The sequence below is a fragment of the Prionailurus bengalensis genome, chromosome X, assembly GCF_016509475.1.
Source record: "Prionailurus bengalensis isolate Pbe53 chromosome X, Fcat_Pben_1.1_paternal_pri, whole genome shotgun sequence".
Lineage (NCBI taxonomy): Eukaryota > Metazoa > Chordata > Mammalia > Carnivora > Felidae > Prionailurus > Prionailurus bengalensis.
Window position 1 is genome coordinate 91891906 of NC_057361.1, and position 18541 is coordinate 91910446.

The 18541-nt window shown below is 44.3% G+C and overlaps 1 protein-coding gene across 5 annotated transcripts in view; it reads right to left on the bottom strand.

The window, feature by feature from the left end:
- DCX (doublecortin) overlaps window positions 1-18541 on the bottom strand; it is a 112470-nt gene that overhangs the window by 31834 nt on the left and 62095 nt on the right. For 3 of the 5 annotated variants that reach the window (XM_043569687.1, XM_043569685.1, XM_043569686.1), the window contains exons 4-5: window positions 2851-2953; window positions 526-663 (exon numbers count right to left, since the gene is read on the bottom strand). In XM_043569687.1, coding sequence (XP_043425622.1) covers window positions 526-663; window positions 2851-2953 — 241 coding nt within the window. The remainder of the gene's footprint in view (window positions 1-525; window positions 664-2850; window positions 2954-18541) is intronic. The other 2 variants (XM_043569689.1, XM_043569688.1) reach the window with 1 other exon arrangement.

Sequence of the window (18541 nt, forward strand, 5' to 3'; positions counted from 1 at the left end):
ATTAAAATCCTGTGTGACAAATCTCTGTGTTTCCTTTCAGACCCTGGCCTACATATTTTTTCTCTTGTTGTGAGAATGATGTGAATTATCTTGTTTCTCTTTATGTGTTGACTTCTAAAAAGCTCAAAGTCAAATTGGAAGCTCAAGTGCCTCAACTATGTTGACACTTCGGGGTGGCAAGTGTTTGACATTTTTGTTTTCGATTTTGCTTTTCTGTTTCAGATTGGCGTGTGACTGGATTATTTCATTGACTGTGCTTTTGCTGGGTGATGTTGAAGATGGTGACTATGAGGACAAACACGACAATAAGCATTACAGGTTTCTGGTCTGTGTCCATCTGAGTAGAACCGGGGTTTAGCTGTGTCTCCATGAGTCCAAACAAGCCTGACGGTTTAGTCTCTGAGCGGATAGAATTGGTATCATGGAGACTCAGCGGTATTCACGAGGAACGCGTTGCCCTGCATGCAGAAGGTATTGGCCTCTGTAAATGAAGTCAGCATGCACAGTTAGGAGAAGAGCACTCACCGTCTTGGTCGTTACCTGAGTCAGCTGGAGACTTGCTCCGGCGCATGGGGCCAGGGCTCTTAGCTGAACTCTTCTGAGGGGTTGGAGAGGCCTTTGGGCCAGCTGTGGCCGATGGGTTTCCCTTCATGACTCGGCATTCTGGTAAAAAAAAAAAAAAAAAAAAAAAGACACAGCTCAGTAAAGCCAGGGGAGGAACGGGGCTCAGCATATTACCAACTTCTGGAAACTGGAGTAACCACCACAGGCCAAAGTACCCAATGGCTCAGGACTACGGGGTGGTCCTCACCGTCTGTGGGAATGACGGCTCTGGGGAGGGGGGCATGGGAGAAACTTTCAAAAGTCATCTGGGCTAAGCCAGGTGTTTAAATCCCTGGATTATGGAAACAAGGGAAGGAGTTGAAGAGCAGGTTGGGCGGGTTATTAAATAGTCAACTCGATCATTTGTGGACAACGCAGAAGAGCACCTGTTGACCTAATTAATTAATTTCCTTGGAGAAGAGATTGACAGCCGAGAGGCTGCAGCCACCCAGATGAAACATTCGTGAGTAATCTAAAGGAGAAAGGAGGAGCTACCATTTATTGTTCATTGCATGCCATGTATTATAACAGGCATATTAGGGATGTCATGCCATTTTATAAATAAGCACTCCTAACCACCACCGCCACCACCACCATCTTGCATTTATAGAACTCTTTCTTTTTTTAAAAAAAAATATTTATTCATTTTTGAGAGAAGGAGCATGAGCAGGGGAGGGGCAGAGAGAAAGGGAGACAGAGGATCCAAAGCAGGCTCCGCACTGACAAGCAGCGAGCCCGATGCGGGGACTCGAACTCATGAACCGTGAGATCGTGACCTGAGCCGAAGTCAGACGCTCAATCGACTGAGCCACCCAGGCGCCCCTTTTTTATTTTCAATGCACGTTATCATAAAACCCTATGCCGGCTTAATGAATATAAAGGAGCCAGCAGTGACCGTCACTCAGAGCTTACAGAAAGCTCTTGGGTGTATCGGGGAGTCTGCCAAATGTTTTTGCTACTTGCCTCAACCTCAGTCCGACACGTGTGGGGCACTTTTTCCATGCAGATCACTCAGCAGCCCTACTGTGGTAATTCTGGGCACGGATTGTGCTAATGCGTTAAGAGAATTACCATACTCACGTTGATGACGAGACCGCAAAGAATATAAGCCTCTTGCTTAGGACCACAAAGCAAGAAACGAGCAGAGCGAGGGCTAGCAACCAAGTCTCCTAAGTCCCAGTCTAGTGCTCTTTCTGTTATGGATTTTCCAACCTTGTGCTGTGATGGTCAAAGTGGAACCACACAGCTAGGTAGAGGGCAGTCTTTTCTTTGGACACTCTCTGGTCACTTCCTACTTAAAGATCTATCAATTACCCAGAAAAAATTAGAGGATCTTTTCTGACAAACTGAGTGGTTTTTTGGAAATTGAGTTAAGCAGAAAGCTCATTTTTGTTTGTTCTATGTCTTGTTTTGGTTGATGGACTTTAGTGATCACTGTCCAGAGCTGGAGATGCAGAAGGTATAGGAAGTTGCATATGGCCTGGGGTTTGTTTAGCTATTTTATGGTCATTTGTCTCTTCTCAAAGTGAACACAGCAGAAATGCCACCTCTTTCAGGGTCCTTGTCACTTGAGCTGTTTGTTTTTCTCACCCCTCATAATTGGGAAATATGTTTTGAATGTGTCTTCCCATCAGGATCATTTCCTAACCCTGTTGCTGTATGAGCTAATCTGCCATTAACTTACACATGGAGCTTGGACTCAAGCAAAGGGAGGTGGGCAGATGTTCACCTCCTTCCTGAGATTAACAACCTCTGGAATCTTGAGTCACAGAGCAGGGGGAATGAGGCAGCAAGCCAGAAAGAGGGAAGAGGGGAAAGATTTGACACTAAGAACACAGTGGAAAATCTTTCTAAAATGGAACCATCAACATGAGCCAAGTAGCTGGAGGATGTTGACTACAAAAAAGTATACATATAATATCCAAGTTCTGACTCCAAATTTTCCTTCCCATAGTCTGAGTCTGATTGCACCCGTCATCCCATGTGACACAATATGTGGTTCGAGAAATCTGGTCACTTTTGGGGCAGGTAGTGAGTTTTGTTGAGTTTGGAGGCTGAGAATCTGGGACATCTAATCAACCTTTCGCTTAGTGACTCATGTATCCAAATATACAGGAGAAAGACTGACAGTATTTGCCCTCGAAGGTCCATGCATGGATGTTCTCTGGTCCATATGAACCCATGGAAATCCTAAGGGTTAGAAGGAGGGAAGATAAGAGAGCAATCATATCCAGTGGTTGTGCGTACCATTTTCATCCAGAGAAAAGTCATCCTGAGCATAGCGAAATTTTTCAGGACCACAGGCAATAAACACATCGTCATCACCAAAGAAATCATGGAGACAGGTTACCTACGGAGAAAGCAGAGACATTGGATGGACATGTGATTATCTTGTGACAGTAAACATCATATCATGCTGGCAGGGGAAAAAAGCTTCAGGTCTGGGCCATCATCTTTAGCCCTCAGGGATCTCCATTTTTCAAGCCACCAGGCTCATAGTCTGCATCACAGCCCCTGGTGAGTAAAGATATACCAAATGCCATTGCCTTTCCATGTTTCATGTTTCATGTTTCCATTGCATTAAGAATAACTTCAAGACCATGTGGACATGATCCCTTTTAATAAAAGTTCACAAGCAGGGGCAGCTGGGTGGCCCAGTTGGTTAAGCGTCTGACTCTTGGTTCTGACTCAGGTCATGATCTCACAGTTCGTGTGTTCAAGCCCCATGCTTGGGATTCTTTCTCTCTGCCCCTTCCCTGCTTGGGTGCTCTCTCTCTCAAAATAAATAACGAAACTTAAAAAAATAGGTTCACAAGCAGATGGCCCTGCAAATGTTACCTTTTCTCAGAGGCTCAAACACAGAGTGCTCCTAGCCCGACTCTGGGGCCAAAGGTGTAAGCCAAGGCAGATGAGAAAGGTCGTCTGCAGCCTGAAGTAGATAGACTCTATGGCTGACCAAGATGTGGAAGCTCTTCTCGTTAACTTCATGAGTTTTGAAAGAAGGGCACCAGTTCTCAACTGATTTCCACCCATGAAAATTGGACTTTTGCTAAAAATGGACCAAGAACACGGAAGTGACCCAGAATACCATTCCTCCCTCAAGAACAAGAAGGGGAAAACTGTCCTGACCACTTAAAATTTAATCAAGAGCAATGAGTCCCCATAGGCTTGAGGCTCTGCTGGTAAAACCATGTTCCCAGGATCCTTCCCACCCTCTAGTGCCCTATGCATTGCTGTTTCTCCACAACAGAGAGATAGTCTCCCCAACCCTTTTCTGCGCAAAGAAATGAGGGTCCCTGGGAAAGTATGTTGCTCACTATAGTCTCCTCACTCCTCAGCTTCCTAATTACATCTGATAATTAGTCCAGCACACGAGGAAAATCCCAGGAGAAACCATAGAGTCAAAACATTCTTATCCCAATCCTTAGCTTGAAAGTGTTCAAAGCTTCTAATTGTTCTAAGCTAGCCATTCAAGCTGCCAGCGATGGCTTTCCAAAAGCACAGTGCTCACAAAGTAATAACAGCTTGCTGGGTGCGGAGAGCAATATTTCACATTTGAAAAAAATGTGCACATTAATACCATCACCCACCCCAACCCAGGTTCTATTCAGTCCTCATCTGCCTAGCCAAGATGATTGCAAGATTTACACAAAGTGAGAAATGCTTCAAGATTATCCCCATTGCGTCAGCCTCCCAATCATCCAGGAGATGCCAAGATAAGGGAAGACTTGGAAGACTGCCAGGTTTGCTCCTATAAGCCTTTTCCCAGCCGTGGGTCCTGACCTCATCAAATAGGCCAACATCCTACAGCCCACTTGTCCCTCACCCATTCATTCCACACTCATGTAATGACAACTAGAGCTACCCCTAAATTGAATGTTTATTCTGTGACAGGCACCCTGCTAAGTACTTCTGAATCTTTCCTCTCATTTTACCCTCACAACAGATCCTAGAGGTAAATATTATTGTCATCGCTGTCTCACAGATGAGAAAACTGAGGCCCAGAGACAATAAGTAAATTACTTAGGTGGAAAGTGATGAAGCCAAACGAACACAGATCTATCGGACTCCAAAGCCTGTCCTTTTGGCCGCTCAGCAATACAAAACTCATGCACAGTTCAGGCACTGGGGAAACAAGGATGTTTAAGACACGGTTCACGACTCCATGGAGCTCACAACCTGACGTCCCAGACCTTGGCTCAATAAAAACTGGAGCCCCTAACTTTGATACATTGTGTGTCTCTGAATTGTTTATCCCCTGGCACCTCCTTGACCCTGAAGATCTCTGCCATGCCCTCATGTTCGATGCTGGCCCTGACCCTGACTTTAGTTTTGCTTATGAGTTAAGGAAGCCTCATCCTTGGGTGCCCCTCCACTAGTGGCCTCTAGGGTGTAGCACTTTGTTTCAAGACCTGCCTGTATTCTCATGAGTGCTCACCTGCTCCTTCCCTTTCAAGCACTAGTTTCCCGAATGTAACAGCCAAGTTTATCCCTCTCTCTGCATGTCCCCATGGTTTGTGGTAGAGTGCTTGCCGTAGAGTGAGAATTCAGCAGGGCTCTTTTTGTCTCAACCAAATGCAAAGAAAATAAGAAGGAGGCTTTGTAAGTTTATACAAACGCAGAAAAGTAGGAACAAAAAGGAAATTAATCTTGGCAAACAACAAGAACTAGCATTCAAAGGTTTTGAAAGGTAACACAAATACACAAATTTAGGAACAAGAAAGGAGCGATGATTGTGCATTCAGAAGTTCTTCTTTGCATAAATATGCTAACTGTTGGAAAACTTAGATGAAATGAATGATTTTAAGGGAAAATGTAAATAATGAGGTTGGCTCAAAAAGAAATCGAAAACCCCAACCAACTACTGGCCATGAAAATAATTTAGTAAACACTTCAAACATCAACCCTTCCCCAAAAGGCAGCAGAGCATTCATTTTGGAGGTGCTGGTGGAAATTGCTTCCCAAGAAGAAAAACCAAAAGCTCAAAAGCAGTCATTGCAGTGACACGCCATGATACCCTATTGTAGGACAACAAAGCCTTCACAGATTGCTCTGGGGGTTGCTGTTACAATGACCCACCCTCCTCCAACCCCAAGCCTTTTTGCCCCCACCCAGGCTTTGGGAAAAGCCTTTGGATAACCCCTCCTTCGGGGAGCTTCTGAGAAAGGCAAAGCCCCCCTATGCTTCTGACAAACTCACAATGGTGTGGCTGGCTTCAAAAACATTCATTTTGCAATCCAGCTGTTCAGCATCAGGTTTCTTGTGTGATCCCTCCCCACATTTTACTGGCTCCCAAATGTAGACAAGTTCACATTGTGCATGTGAATACCCAGCTTTCCCAAATGCCTTGGATACTGAGACACAACAGCCCTCCCTGCCTTTGTTACAGAGTTGGGAAAATAGAAAGCTCTCCGTCTTAAATATGAGGAACCCAAAGCACAGAGAGTCAAAGTGGCCCAAAGATACACAGGTGGCTCATGGCAGAGTTGAGGCCAGCACTCAGGTGTCCTGATTCAATTCCGGACAGAGCAATTCAGTTGCCTGAGAGAACATGCTTTCGTAAAGCCCTGACGTCAAAGGCTCGTATACAACCTGAACAGGAGAGTCCGCATGTGTCCTAATCAATGCCCGATATCCATTAGAACATTTTACTAGACTGAGAAAAGAAAACATCTATATGGGTCATACTTTGAATCTACAGACAAGAAAATTCCTATCCACTACTGTAACTGGCAATGGAGAATGTCGTGGAAATGGAGGACAAGGAGAAGGAGGGGAGGAGGAGAAAAAGAAGAAAAAGGGAGAAGGAAAAGAAGAAGGAGCAGGAGAAGAATGGAGCTCTCTTCCCAAATGAAGCTCAGCTCACACCTGCTTTTGCAAATTCCGTGGAGGTAACGTGACAGAAAGTCCGCCTTAGCCTACGTTGCAAATGTATAATTTTGCAACTTGGATTTTTTAGATAACATTTCAGTCATGAGGTGGCATCAGAAGTGGTAAAAATAATAATCATTATGATACCACTTACAGCATCCCCAGAGATCAAGGGTCCAGCTGACATCAGCTTTTGTGTGAGTCACACTCGAGCCTTTAAGTCAGGGACGAGAGCACAAGATCATAATGCCTGTCTTTGTAATTAATGAACTGCCCGCACAAAATCAATAAAATCAACTCATATTAACATTGAACCATTAACTCAATGTTCTTCCTTTAAAAAAAAAAACAACAGCAGATATATTAGCTGCGAATGGCAAATTCACTCCGTGGCTTGATTTAAGCTTAATTAAATTCTCCACATGTTACAGATGCTGGCGGTTAGTTCTTGTAGAGTAGACTCTACATTTCATGATCTAATTGTGCAGAGAGAAATGTTATCTCAGAAGCAAGGCCTTGTATATGTATGAGACTCGCTTTCAACATGCAAAATATTTTCACTGAAAGTTCAACTCCACTAATATTCATTCATGAAGCACTTAACTATGGCAAAGGGACTCTGTGAGAGATATAGTCGGTCACAATGAAAGGCTCCTGCTTTCAGAATTGCCAGCATAATAAGCGACTCAGAACTACACACATAATTGGAATACGAGGCAGACTGTTGTTAGCACTGTTACAGAGACACAAAGAGCTGGGGGAACACAGAAGACAAAGAGAACAATTCTAATCACGAGAAGTGGGAAGACTTCATAGAGAAGGTGACAAAGGCGAAGCCCACGAAGAATCTGGGTCTTGAGGGATGTGTGGGATATAGGTTGATGGAGATAGACGTAAAGGGGATTCCAGGTAACTGCACAAATAAAGGCAGGAACGTGTCTTTTCCCCCTTTTTTTTATATTTATTTATTTTGAGAGGGAGAGAAAGTAAGCACAAGCAGGGGAGGGGCAGAGAGAGAGGGGGGGTGAGAGAATCCCAAGCAGGCTCCATGCTGTCAGCGCGGAGCCTGACACAGGGCTCCATCCCACGAACTGCAAGATCATGACCTGAGCCAAAATCAAGAGTCAGACACCCAACTGACTGAGCCACCCAGGCGCCCCGGAACACGTCTTTTCTTAATAGTCCTAGAAAGAAAGAACTGCATCTCATCAACTACAGTCACAGAGATTCTAAGTACAATTGCCTGGATCCATCCACCAGCCTTGCAGTTGCCTTCTAGTGAGATGCAGGGTGAAGAGAAGGGCAGAGAGTGTCTATGGGAAGAGGAGTGGCCCCAGTGGTGAAGAAGGGGGAATCTTGTGGCAACGAAGACAACCCACACTGATTTCCCAGTCTTGCCAACACTATATCCAGCCCATCGAGAGTGGCTGGCAAGCTTTGCAAAATGAGTTAATGAAAGATTCAGTAAGCCTTATGGATGCGGCTTCTTCTAAAAGTTACCGCCATTCGTATTCTGGAACATTTCCTGCCGGCAGCCCTGGTTGGGCTCCAGAGGCTGGCACAGGGTCGGCTTGGTGAGCTGAGACAATGCTTCTGAGACAACCCTGGCTTGCTTGCTCATCAACTTTGTTTTCCCGTACTTATCCTGAAGTCTTACTTGTGGCTTCTCATGACAACATTCTTGCCTGGGCAAACAGCTCCTTGGTTCTACAGTACCTCTCTTGGCACATGCATCACATGTTCAAGGTCTTGAACTTCCCTAAAATCTCTGGTGACAAAATAGCAATGCCACTTGCGTTTGTAAAATATTTTCACTGTTTTCAAAGTACCTCCACATCTATAGGGTCTTATGTTCTCTTCCACACCTCCAGTTCTCCAACCAGGTTTCCATCCCCCTCACTCGACCAAGGCTGCACTTGTCAAGGTCAACAATGACTTTCATCTTGTCAAATCCCCCTGTCATTTCTCCGGATTCATCTTACTCAACCGCCTAGCCAACACCGGACATAAGCTGAGCAAGTCCTCCTCCTTAAACACTTGTCCCTCTTCACTTCTGGAATCCCATAGCCTGCTGGATTTTCTCCTCCCTCAACCTCCTTTGCTAGATTCTCTTTTTCTTCCAGACCACTCCGTTTTTGAAAGCCCCAGTGCTCAGTTCTCAGACCTCCTCTCTTCTTCATTTCCATTTTATGTACTAGGTGACCATAGGCAGCCCCGAGGCTTTATGTACTTTCTATACACTGATAACTCACACAGAAACAAACATCCCTAAGCCCTTCTTATCACTGAACTCTAGACTCATATATTCAACTGCCTGCTTGATAGCTCCATGTGGTTATCTGATGGGCATCCCAAATTTAAATGTCTAAGATTAAACTCTTATTTCTCCCTCCCCTCCAAATGGTTCCACAATTCCCCTAGTTGCCCAAACCAGAAACTTATGACTCATTTGTTACTAGAAGTCACATTTTCCCTTCTCTGTTGTCACTGTTCTACATCAAGAACTAGGATAGTAGCCTCATAACCAGTCTGTTGGTCGCACACGCCCACCGCCCCCTACACATACACTCGTACTGCTCTCCATACCGTGGTCACGGCTGTACTTCACCATTTTGTTTTAAATTAACTTGTTTATTTTGAGAGAGAGAGAACGTGTGCACACGTTTGAGCAGGGGAGGAGCAGAGAGAGAGGGAGAGAGAGAATCCCAAGCAGGCTCTGCACTGTCAGCGTAGAGCCCAAGGTGGGGCTCAAACTCCCAAACCGTGAGATCATGACCTGAGCCAAAATCAAGAGTCGGGTGTTTAACCGACTGAGCCACCCAGGTGCCCCAGTACTTTGCAATTCTAATAAGGCAGTTCACTCCTCTGCTTAAAACCCTTTGGCCTGCCCACCATAGATAGAATAAACTCCAATTTTTTTTTTATCTTAGCTCCACAGTATCCAATCTTTTATGCTACACATGCTAGCTGGCTCCAGTCAGACTCTGCCTTCTTTCTGCAACTCAAACACATCAAGACCTTTCCTGCTTCAGGGCCTTCAAGCTTGCAGTTCCCTCTACCTAGAGGATAGAATACCTTCCCAGATATTCATGGGGCTAGCTGCCCCTTCACAATCAAATCTAAACCATCACATAAATTTAAGTCTGTGCGGCCCTCAAATTACATGCCATTGTTGCTTAGAATCGTAGTTCTTTTAGGGGTGCCTGGGTGGCTCAGTCGGTTGAGCATCCGCATCTTGACTTCAGCTCAGGTCATGATCTCATGGTTGGTGAGTTCGAGCACCTCATTGGGCTCTCTGCTGTCGGCATAGAGCCAGCTTCATATCCTCTGTCTCACTCTCTCTCTGCCCCTCTCCCATGGGCTCTCTCTCTCAAAAATAAATGAATAAAACCAGGCACCGTTAGACCTTCCCACTCTCTTTTGTGTCTCAACCTCACCTTTATATTTTATATCTTCTTATCTCTCGGTGCCCCATTCTGGAAAAAAAATTTTTTTTCTATCTTCTTATCTCTCAGTGCTCCATTCTGGAAAAAAAAATCTCCAGATCTGCTGATCACTCTTTATTCAGATGTGTTTCATTTGCTGTTTAGTCCACTCATTGAATTCTATTTCATTTCCCCCCACATTTGCCTGGTCATAACTGATAATTGCTTTTGCTTATCCCATTTTGATTACATGTTTTGTTTCTTTAGACAAGCCATCTGGAGTTGTTTTATGTCCTGTATCTGATTAATTCTAGTGTCTGAAATCCTTGGAAATCCAAATCTGTTGTTTGTGCTAACTCTCCCTTGTGGCGGCTTATTTTCTTGTATGTTTGATATATATAAATATTGTGAGCTCCTATTCGATTGAGCTAATTCTTGGGGAATCCTGCGTGGTCTAGGTTGGGGATCCTTTCCTCCCCAAAAGGCGTGGATTTGCTTTTGCCTTGTGCCGGGAGGCATTAACAACGTGGGGCTACCTTTACTCAGCTGTGCTTTCCCTTGTGACAGGAGTATAAATTTGAACTCCAGACCTGTGTTAGAACACGCTTTGCCCTGCAAATTCTCAAGGGAATGTTTGCAGTAGCAGCAGCCGGGGCAGCAGTAAGACTATGTTCCTGTTTATTCTGTTTCCCCCCCGGGAGTCATGACAGAAACAAACAAGTTTCCAGGTAAGTTTTCTGGTGCGTCTGTTTTTTAGGGTCTTGGCCTCATGTGGAGACTGCAGCTTCCGGTGTCTTGCTTTTCCAGGACCTTGTGTGCCCTTGCATTTCTGTTAATATCCCAAGTGCTGGGCTCCAGTTATGGGGCTTTTCCTTACTGCCTGCTGGTTCTTTGTCTCTTTCCTGCTTTTCCTTTCTGCAAACTTACAAACGCATTTAAAAATGTTTGTCTGGGGCGCCTGGGTGGCTCATTCAGTAAAGCTTCCGACTTTGGCTCGGGTCATGATCTCGGGGTTCAAGGGTTCGAGCCCCGCGTCAGGCTCTGTGCTGACAGCTGGGAGCCTGCAGCCTGCTTCCGATTCTGTGTGTGTGTCTCTCTCTCTTTGCCTCTCCTCTGCTCGCTCTGTCTCTCTCTCTCTCAAAAATAAACATTAAAAATACATACATACATACATACATACATGCATACATACATAAAATGTCTGCTGCGGTTTCCTCAAAAAGCTAAACATAGATTTGCCATATAATTGGGTTCCTGGACCCACTTTCGATGTGTGGTGGTGGGGGTAGACATGGGGTTCCTCCACCTCCCCAATAAGCAGTGCTCTGACATTTGCAGAATGTCTTACGATTCAACTCAATTCTGAAACTATTAGGAGATAAGGTCAGATTCCACAGTTAAGGGTTCAATCCTAAAATATCCTCGCTCCCCACACCAGATGCCAGTCACAAACCCAGGGTGTTGTGTTACCTGTGCTTCTTATGCTATAAATCACAGGTTACACTTTTCCAAATTTGGGTAAATAGGGCAGACTTGCTTCAGGTCCTTTAATGCTGTAGGATAAGCCAGGGGACCCTTTGGCCCTCCTAACCTTTGGGAGTGCTGTATTAAAACCTTTGTTTTAACCCTATAAATGTCGTTTTACTCGTCCTACTTTTTTAAAAATGTTTTATTTTTGAGAGAGAGAAAGAGAAAGAGAAAGCATGAACGGGGGAAGGGCAGGGAGAAAGAGAGAGAGACAGAGGATCCAAAGGGAGCTTTGCTCTGCTCTGACAGCAGACAGCCGGATGAGGGGGCTTGAACTCACAAACCACGAGATCATGACCTGAGCTGAGGTTGGACGCTTAATCGACTGAGCCACCCAGGCTCCCCTCATCCCACTTTTAAATAGCCATCTAAAGATTTCCACCCTGCAGGACGAACCCTATGACTCTTTCTTTTCTGTTTTTTCTCCCATTGATATTTGCCTTATTTCCCTTATATCTCAGGACAGCACTCCCCTCCTTATTCACAAGGGATACATTCAAAGACCTTCCCAGTGGATGCCTGAAGCCGTGGGTGGTGCGAAGCCCTATATATATATATATATATATATATATATATATACACACATATATATAGGGCTATATATATATATATATATACTATATTCTTCCTATGCATACCTGTATATAGTTTAATTTATAAATTAGGCACAGTAAGAAATTAACCACCATAGCTAATAATAAAATAAAACAATTATAATAAGATACTGTAATAAAAGCTATATAAATGTGGTCTCCCTCAAAATGTCTTATGGTACCCCACTCACCCTTCCTCTGTTTGCAGTGATGTGAGATGATAACATGACTACAGGATAAGATGAAGTGAGGTCATAGGCATCGTGATGTAGCATTAGGTAACTACTGACCTTCTCATGATTCATCAGAAGGAGATGATCTGCTTCCAGGCTGTGGATAACTGAAACCACGGCTGAGGGGGGACTACTGTAACCGTTTCAGAATTTTCACCTTGTTGAGAAGAGTCCCTTGACTCTCCCCTCGGCCTCTCCCCATTCCCTTGTTAATTAATCTAAAAGTTTCAATTGGTATCTGTTAAGATCCCCAAAGGGGGGCTGAGATAACCAATCTGTTAAGACTTCCCAGATTGTTTTTTTGGTTTTGCAGCAATATGGGGTGCCCAAGTGAAAGGGGTCCCCTTATCTACAGACTTTGCCGTGACCTGGGTAATGGGCATATTCAGTGGGCGAATATCCTGATCATCATAAACCAGACCTACATGGGCATATACACAAAGCATATCAGCTGTTTCATCTGGGGTATTCTACTTGGCATTCATAGAGGGAGACAGCCCCCCTTCTCAGAGTAAACAGGCCTTACAGTGGCTTTTATCCAGTCCACCAGGCTTAGGAATAACCTCTTGTGTGTCTGGATCACACATAGCCACTCTCATTCTCATAATCCATTTCAATAAAAGTTCCTCAGGAAGCTGATGGTACTGACCCACAAAGCAAAACATCTCCTTTACACTACACTCCCTGGGTTTCAGTAGCTTCCTGGTTTTGCCCTTCCCCCTGTTGACTACCTTCTTGGCGACCAGAGGTCTTAAAGGGACTTTCTGTTGCCCTTGCACAGTTTTTACCTTGCGTGGGCTGGGGCAGCTTTGAAGCTGGTGGCCTAAGCTCAGACGCACTGAAATGTGTGCTTGGTCTAACATCAAGGTCTGACACACTATTCTCTTTTACTTTTATCTATTACAGATAACAATAACCAAGGGACTGAATATCTTTGCCTCTCTCTTATTAGTTTGCACTTCCTTATGCATGCGGCGAACCAACACCCAAGAGTTGGAAACACCGCTAAATTCTACTAGCAACTTTTTACCTCCAGGAGAAGCTCTAGTAAAAGCTGTGCTTCAGTCCCATACCATGGATGACCATGTGGCCACCCAGGAATTAACATTCCATCGTCCCCCACCTTTTCAACCTCTCTCTTCCCAAACCATATGTTTCCATGAGCCACGGCCCCTTCCAGCAAATCCCACTTCGCTGACACCAACTACAAAGTTCCGGTTACCAACTCCAATGTGTGGGTATGTGTAGATTCTGGTGGTTGTGTTGACACTATCTACTCAGAGTAGCATTGATTCTCACGGGTTAAGGGCTCAGTCCCACAAGACTGCCCCACTCTTGCCCTTCAGATGCTACTTCTGACTGACTGGCTACAGATCACAGGTTCTCACGACCCCCTCCTTGGGTTTGATCAATTTCCTTAGCGGAACTTAGGAAACCAGTTTGCTCACTGTAAACTGTGATTATCAACTACACACTGTGGTTTGTGATAAAGGATATAATCCTGGGACAGCCAGATGGAAGAAATGCATGGGGCAGGGTATGAGGAATGGACACGGAGCTTCTGTGCTTCCTGAATGTGTGGCTTTTCCTGCAGCTCCACGTGTTCGGCAACACGTTTGGGTTCTTATGGAGGCTTCTTTACATAGGCATGATTGATTATATCATTAGCCTTTGGTGATCCATCCATTCAAAATCCAGCCCCTCTCCCCTCTCCAGAGGTCTGGAGGGCAGGACTGAAAGTTCCAACACTAATCACCTAGTTGATTCTCCTGGCAACCAGCCCGCATCCTGAGGAGCTTTCCAAGAATCTCCTTATTACTATAACAAAAGATACCTTTGTCATTCTCACATTCTCATCACTTAGGATAGTCCAAGGCTCTTGGAGCTCTTGGACAGAAATAAGACAAAGACTATATATATATATATATATATATATATATATATATGAAATATATATATGTGTCTATATGCACATATATATTTCTTATAAATCATTGTATCACACCCTAAGACCCAGCACCTCCACTATATGCAAAAAAAAGAACTGAATGCAGTGACTCAAATAGATACCTGTAGGCAATGTTCATTAGAGCACTATTTACAATAACCCAAAAGTAGAAACGATACAAGTGTCCATCAACAGATGTATGGGTAAACAAAATGTGTTTTACACATACAGAGGGATCATACTGTACTCCCACAGTTCAACCACAAAAGGAATGTGGCTCTAACACATGCAGCCTGGGCCTTGCAAATGTGATGCCAAAAGAAATCAACCAGACACAAAAGGACAAATATTGTATGATTCCACTTATATGAAATATCTAGAATAGACAAAATCACTGAGATACAAAATAGATTAGAGGTTCCCAGAGGCTAAGGGCCAGAGGGATTGGGCAGTTACTGCTTAATAGTTACATAATTTCTGATTAGGGTGGTGAAAAAGTTCTTGAGCTAGATAGTAGTGATTGTTGAACAACACTGTGAGTGAAATTACTGCCACCGAACTGCGCACATAAAATGGTTAAAATGGCACACTTTTGTTATGTATATTTTACCACGATTAAAACCATTAAATAATGTAATAGGCCCGAAAAACCATTGAATTATACATTTAAAAATTTTTTAATGTTTTATTTATTTTTGAGAGAGAAAGAGAGACAGACAGAGTGTGAGCGAGGGAGGGGCAGAGAGAGAGGGAGACACAGAGTCTGAAGCAGGCTCCAGGCCCTGAGCTGTCAGCACAGAGCCCGATGCGGGGCTTGAACTCGTGAACCACAAGATCATGACCTGCGCTGAAGTCGGACGTTTAACTGCCTGAGCCACCCAGGTGCCCCAAATTATACATTTTAAATGGGCAAGTTGTATGGTATGTGAAATATATACCAACAGAGCTGTTTTAAAAAAGAAGAAGAATATAAAATAGTTTGTTGTAATTTATCCATGATTTGGTTGTATTGTATAGCAGGAAGGCTTTTTAGAATACTTAGACTGTCATATCGCAGAAGCAAAAGTGAACTTTCATCTATTCAGAGAGGTCTTTTTTATCTCTTGATCTCAACTAGAACCACCACCATAGAATCTCCAAAACAACAGAGCCAGCATCCGTCTTGTTCTCCATGGTATCTCCACTAAATTCAAGTGCAAAAAGTCAAACCTTTTAAAAATATTACCGTCAGTAATAGCAAGAGTCCAAGGACCATGGTAATTAAAATTTAGCTGGTAAAATTTAGCATGGTAATTAAAGATATTACAGTATGATAAGGTTATTCTAGACCACTAGTCATCACTGTCCTCTATACCAGATGTTAGACAAAGTCATAAGAGATATTGACTTGTTTACTAAGCTCTGGATCTATTTGCTTTCTAGTTATTTGCATAAAACAATGCAGTGCCAAGCTGCTCTCCCACGAAAGATCATTTCTTAAGGGCCTTAGTTGCCCTAAGGGTTTTGCCCCATCTCCCTCTTTCATCCATCAAAGCATCCACTTCTGGAAGGCACTGACCTTGTCTCTGATTTCCTTTGTCTCGCCTCAAGGTGCTTAGCTTTAGTGTGTGAGCCATGCCAAGGGCCTTAGGAAACAGTGTTGACTTGCCACTTGCGGAGGGAGGGATTGATACTCTGTTCCCACTATCTTGTGCCACCCTCTGGGAATTCTATGCCCCTCTGCAAACCAGTCTACCTATTTCAATGGCAAGTCGTACTGAGGCTGATTCCCTCTGATCCTCCAGCACTAGACCTGATTGGGCTTTTCTTTTGCTTTGCCTGGAAAAAAATAACTGGTCCTTAGAAGCTCTTCTCATAGGTCTCTAGGATGTAAAGTATCATGTGAAACATCAAGAGTAGATTGAGTTTCTATCAACTGATTTCTCACAGCCAACGGTGACTTTCCTTCCACCTCCATTGTGGAATTTTCCCCCACAAAACCCAGTTAGACTGAAACCCAGGATCTCCCATCTCAGCGGGGCTATCATCCCTCCAGGTTATTCTTTTCACCTTTAATACAATTTATCTTTGAATGGCCAAAGGTCACTGATGACCCCTTGTTGTTCTGCATTTGTCAAGTGGTCTCACTTCCATTACCTCATTTGGTTCATTGGCCCCATTTTGTTTATATATAAATGACGCGTGGAAGCCCATCAAGGTTAAGCGACTTGTACAAGATCACATTGCTAGTCAGTTACAGAGCCGATACTAGAACTCAAGGTTTCTTTCCCTGTGACGTACTGGATACCTAAGTTATACAGCAAAGGCACTTATCTCCAACATGGGGAGACTTGGGTAAGGAGATACAGTAGGGCACTCTGGGTAGCGTGAAAATACCTGAGACCTGGGAAAGAAGAGCAAAGAAGAGGAGATGGGAGAGAGTAAGACTTTCTACCCTATTTTACCAGAAGCTGGCTGTGATTTAATAACCTGAGCTAGGCACTGCCAGCTCCCCTGGAAGCCTGGCAACCTCTCACTGCTCAAGGGTGTTTTTTCCTTAGCTTTTCTTTGCCATTTTCCAAGAGTCTCTGTGTCAGCTCCCACTGGGGGCCTCGCAGGGATGAGAACAGCTGCAGAGGCGCTGGAGTTGGGCTGCTGAGTCCATGCCCAGGACCGACACCTGCCCTTCCACAGGGCCCTGGGGACAAGTTGGCTCAGAGAAACAGGGACGAGACAGAACTCCATTCATCAGAGAGAACTGGGGTGGAAAAACCCTGCTTGATCCCTTGGCACCACTAAGCTCTAAGGTTGGCCCTGAGCCCCACACAACTCCAGATTCTGTTCAGCAGGGTCAATTAAAATAAGAGAGTGTACTTGTAGGCCCACTGCAGTTATCAGTTTGCATTTAACAAGTTATCCGGTGTCTGCTACGCACAAAGTATAGTAGGAATATGGCCTTGGAATTCAGTAGAGAAAGGAAAGATTTGTTTTAAAAAAAGGAAGTTAATGTCTTCCTAGATTCTGGGTTAAACCCTGCCATTGACTCACTGTGGAATCAGATAAGCTGCTTTCTCTCTGGGCCTCAGTTTCCTCTGCTATGAGGTGAGGGTGCTGGTCCAGAGCCTATAAGGTGGGGGGGGGGTGCTGGTCTGCGTCCTTTTTGTGTCACAAGCCCTTTTGAGAAGCTATGGATCTTCTTCCCAGAAAAATGCATATGTGCAGATAGATAGCAAATGTTTCATAGAATTTAGGGGCTTAAAGATTTCTCCAAAGCCCATCTATTGATCCTAAGTTATGAACCTCTGGACTGGTTGATTTCTGAGGTCTCTTCTAGCTCTGACAGTCCATGAAACATTCCAAGTTGGACACAGTTAATGAGCAGAGACACCAGGGCCAGAATGCTGGCAGCTGTGGTGGAATCCCAGAGGCTTAACTGTACCCCCCTTCCCAGGCTTCCTGAGACTCCAGTCCAAGGGAAGCAAAAGGATGTAAGCTCATTCTCTGCAAACTGAGTCCAAGGGAAGCAAAGGGGTGCAAACTGATTTACAGCAAACCAGAGACTAGAGTGTGCATCAGACGGTTGCCTCCCAGGTTGCTGGAATTTAGCAAGGATATGACCTTTGTGGGAGATAGTAGGCACAAGAGTCATGGCCTGTAGATGTTCTTCAATGATTGGTTGGGGATAAGACAAAAAGCATGGACTACCCAATTGGTAAGGAACATACAGCTCAATTACGGATGTTCTGAGCTGGTGACTTAGGAGCTAATTCTCAACATGGCTGCCCAGAATACTAATGGCCATAAACCTACTGCATTCCTTAATGTCCCTTCCTTTCTAAGAATATATTTTAGTACTAAAAAAAGGTCAGGGGAGAAGAAAAGAAAGAAACTTGGTGGGTGTACCCATCAGGGTCCCAGTAAGAAACCCATGACACACTCACAATGGATAAACTGAGTAGTTTAATAAAGGGAATTGATTACAAAAATAAAGGGGATTGATTTAATAAAGGGGATTGATTATGGGCAGGGTAGAAAGAAGGCACAGGGGATTCTGAAGTATCCCAGGACTAGCAATAGTGGGGGCTATTATTACTCTTATTCCTAAAAGAGAGAGGGGAGGCAGTGGTTACTAGAACCCAGAGGAAAGAAAGAACATGAAAATTACATGAAAAGAGCTCACTGATTGGAGCTGTGACCTTCAGTCAAAAGATGCCCAGCAACTTCTCAGGCAGGGAGCCTAACCTTACTTTTCTACTCTCTGCCAGTATTCCCCATTGGCTAAATACAACTGGTATCCAGAAGACAAGGGAGCCTATTAACATGGGTCAGCCTCCCATGGTGGAATAGGGTAGAAAGTAGTGA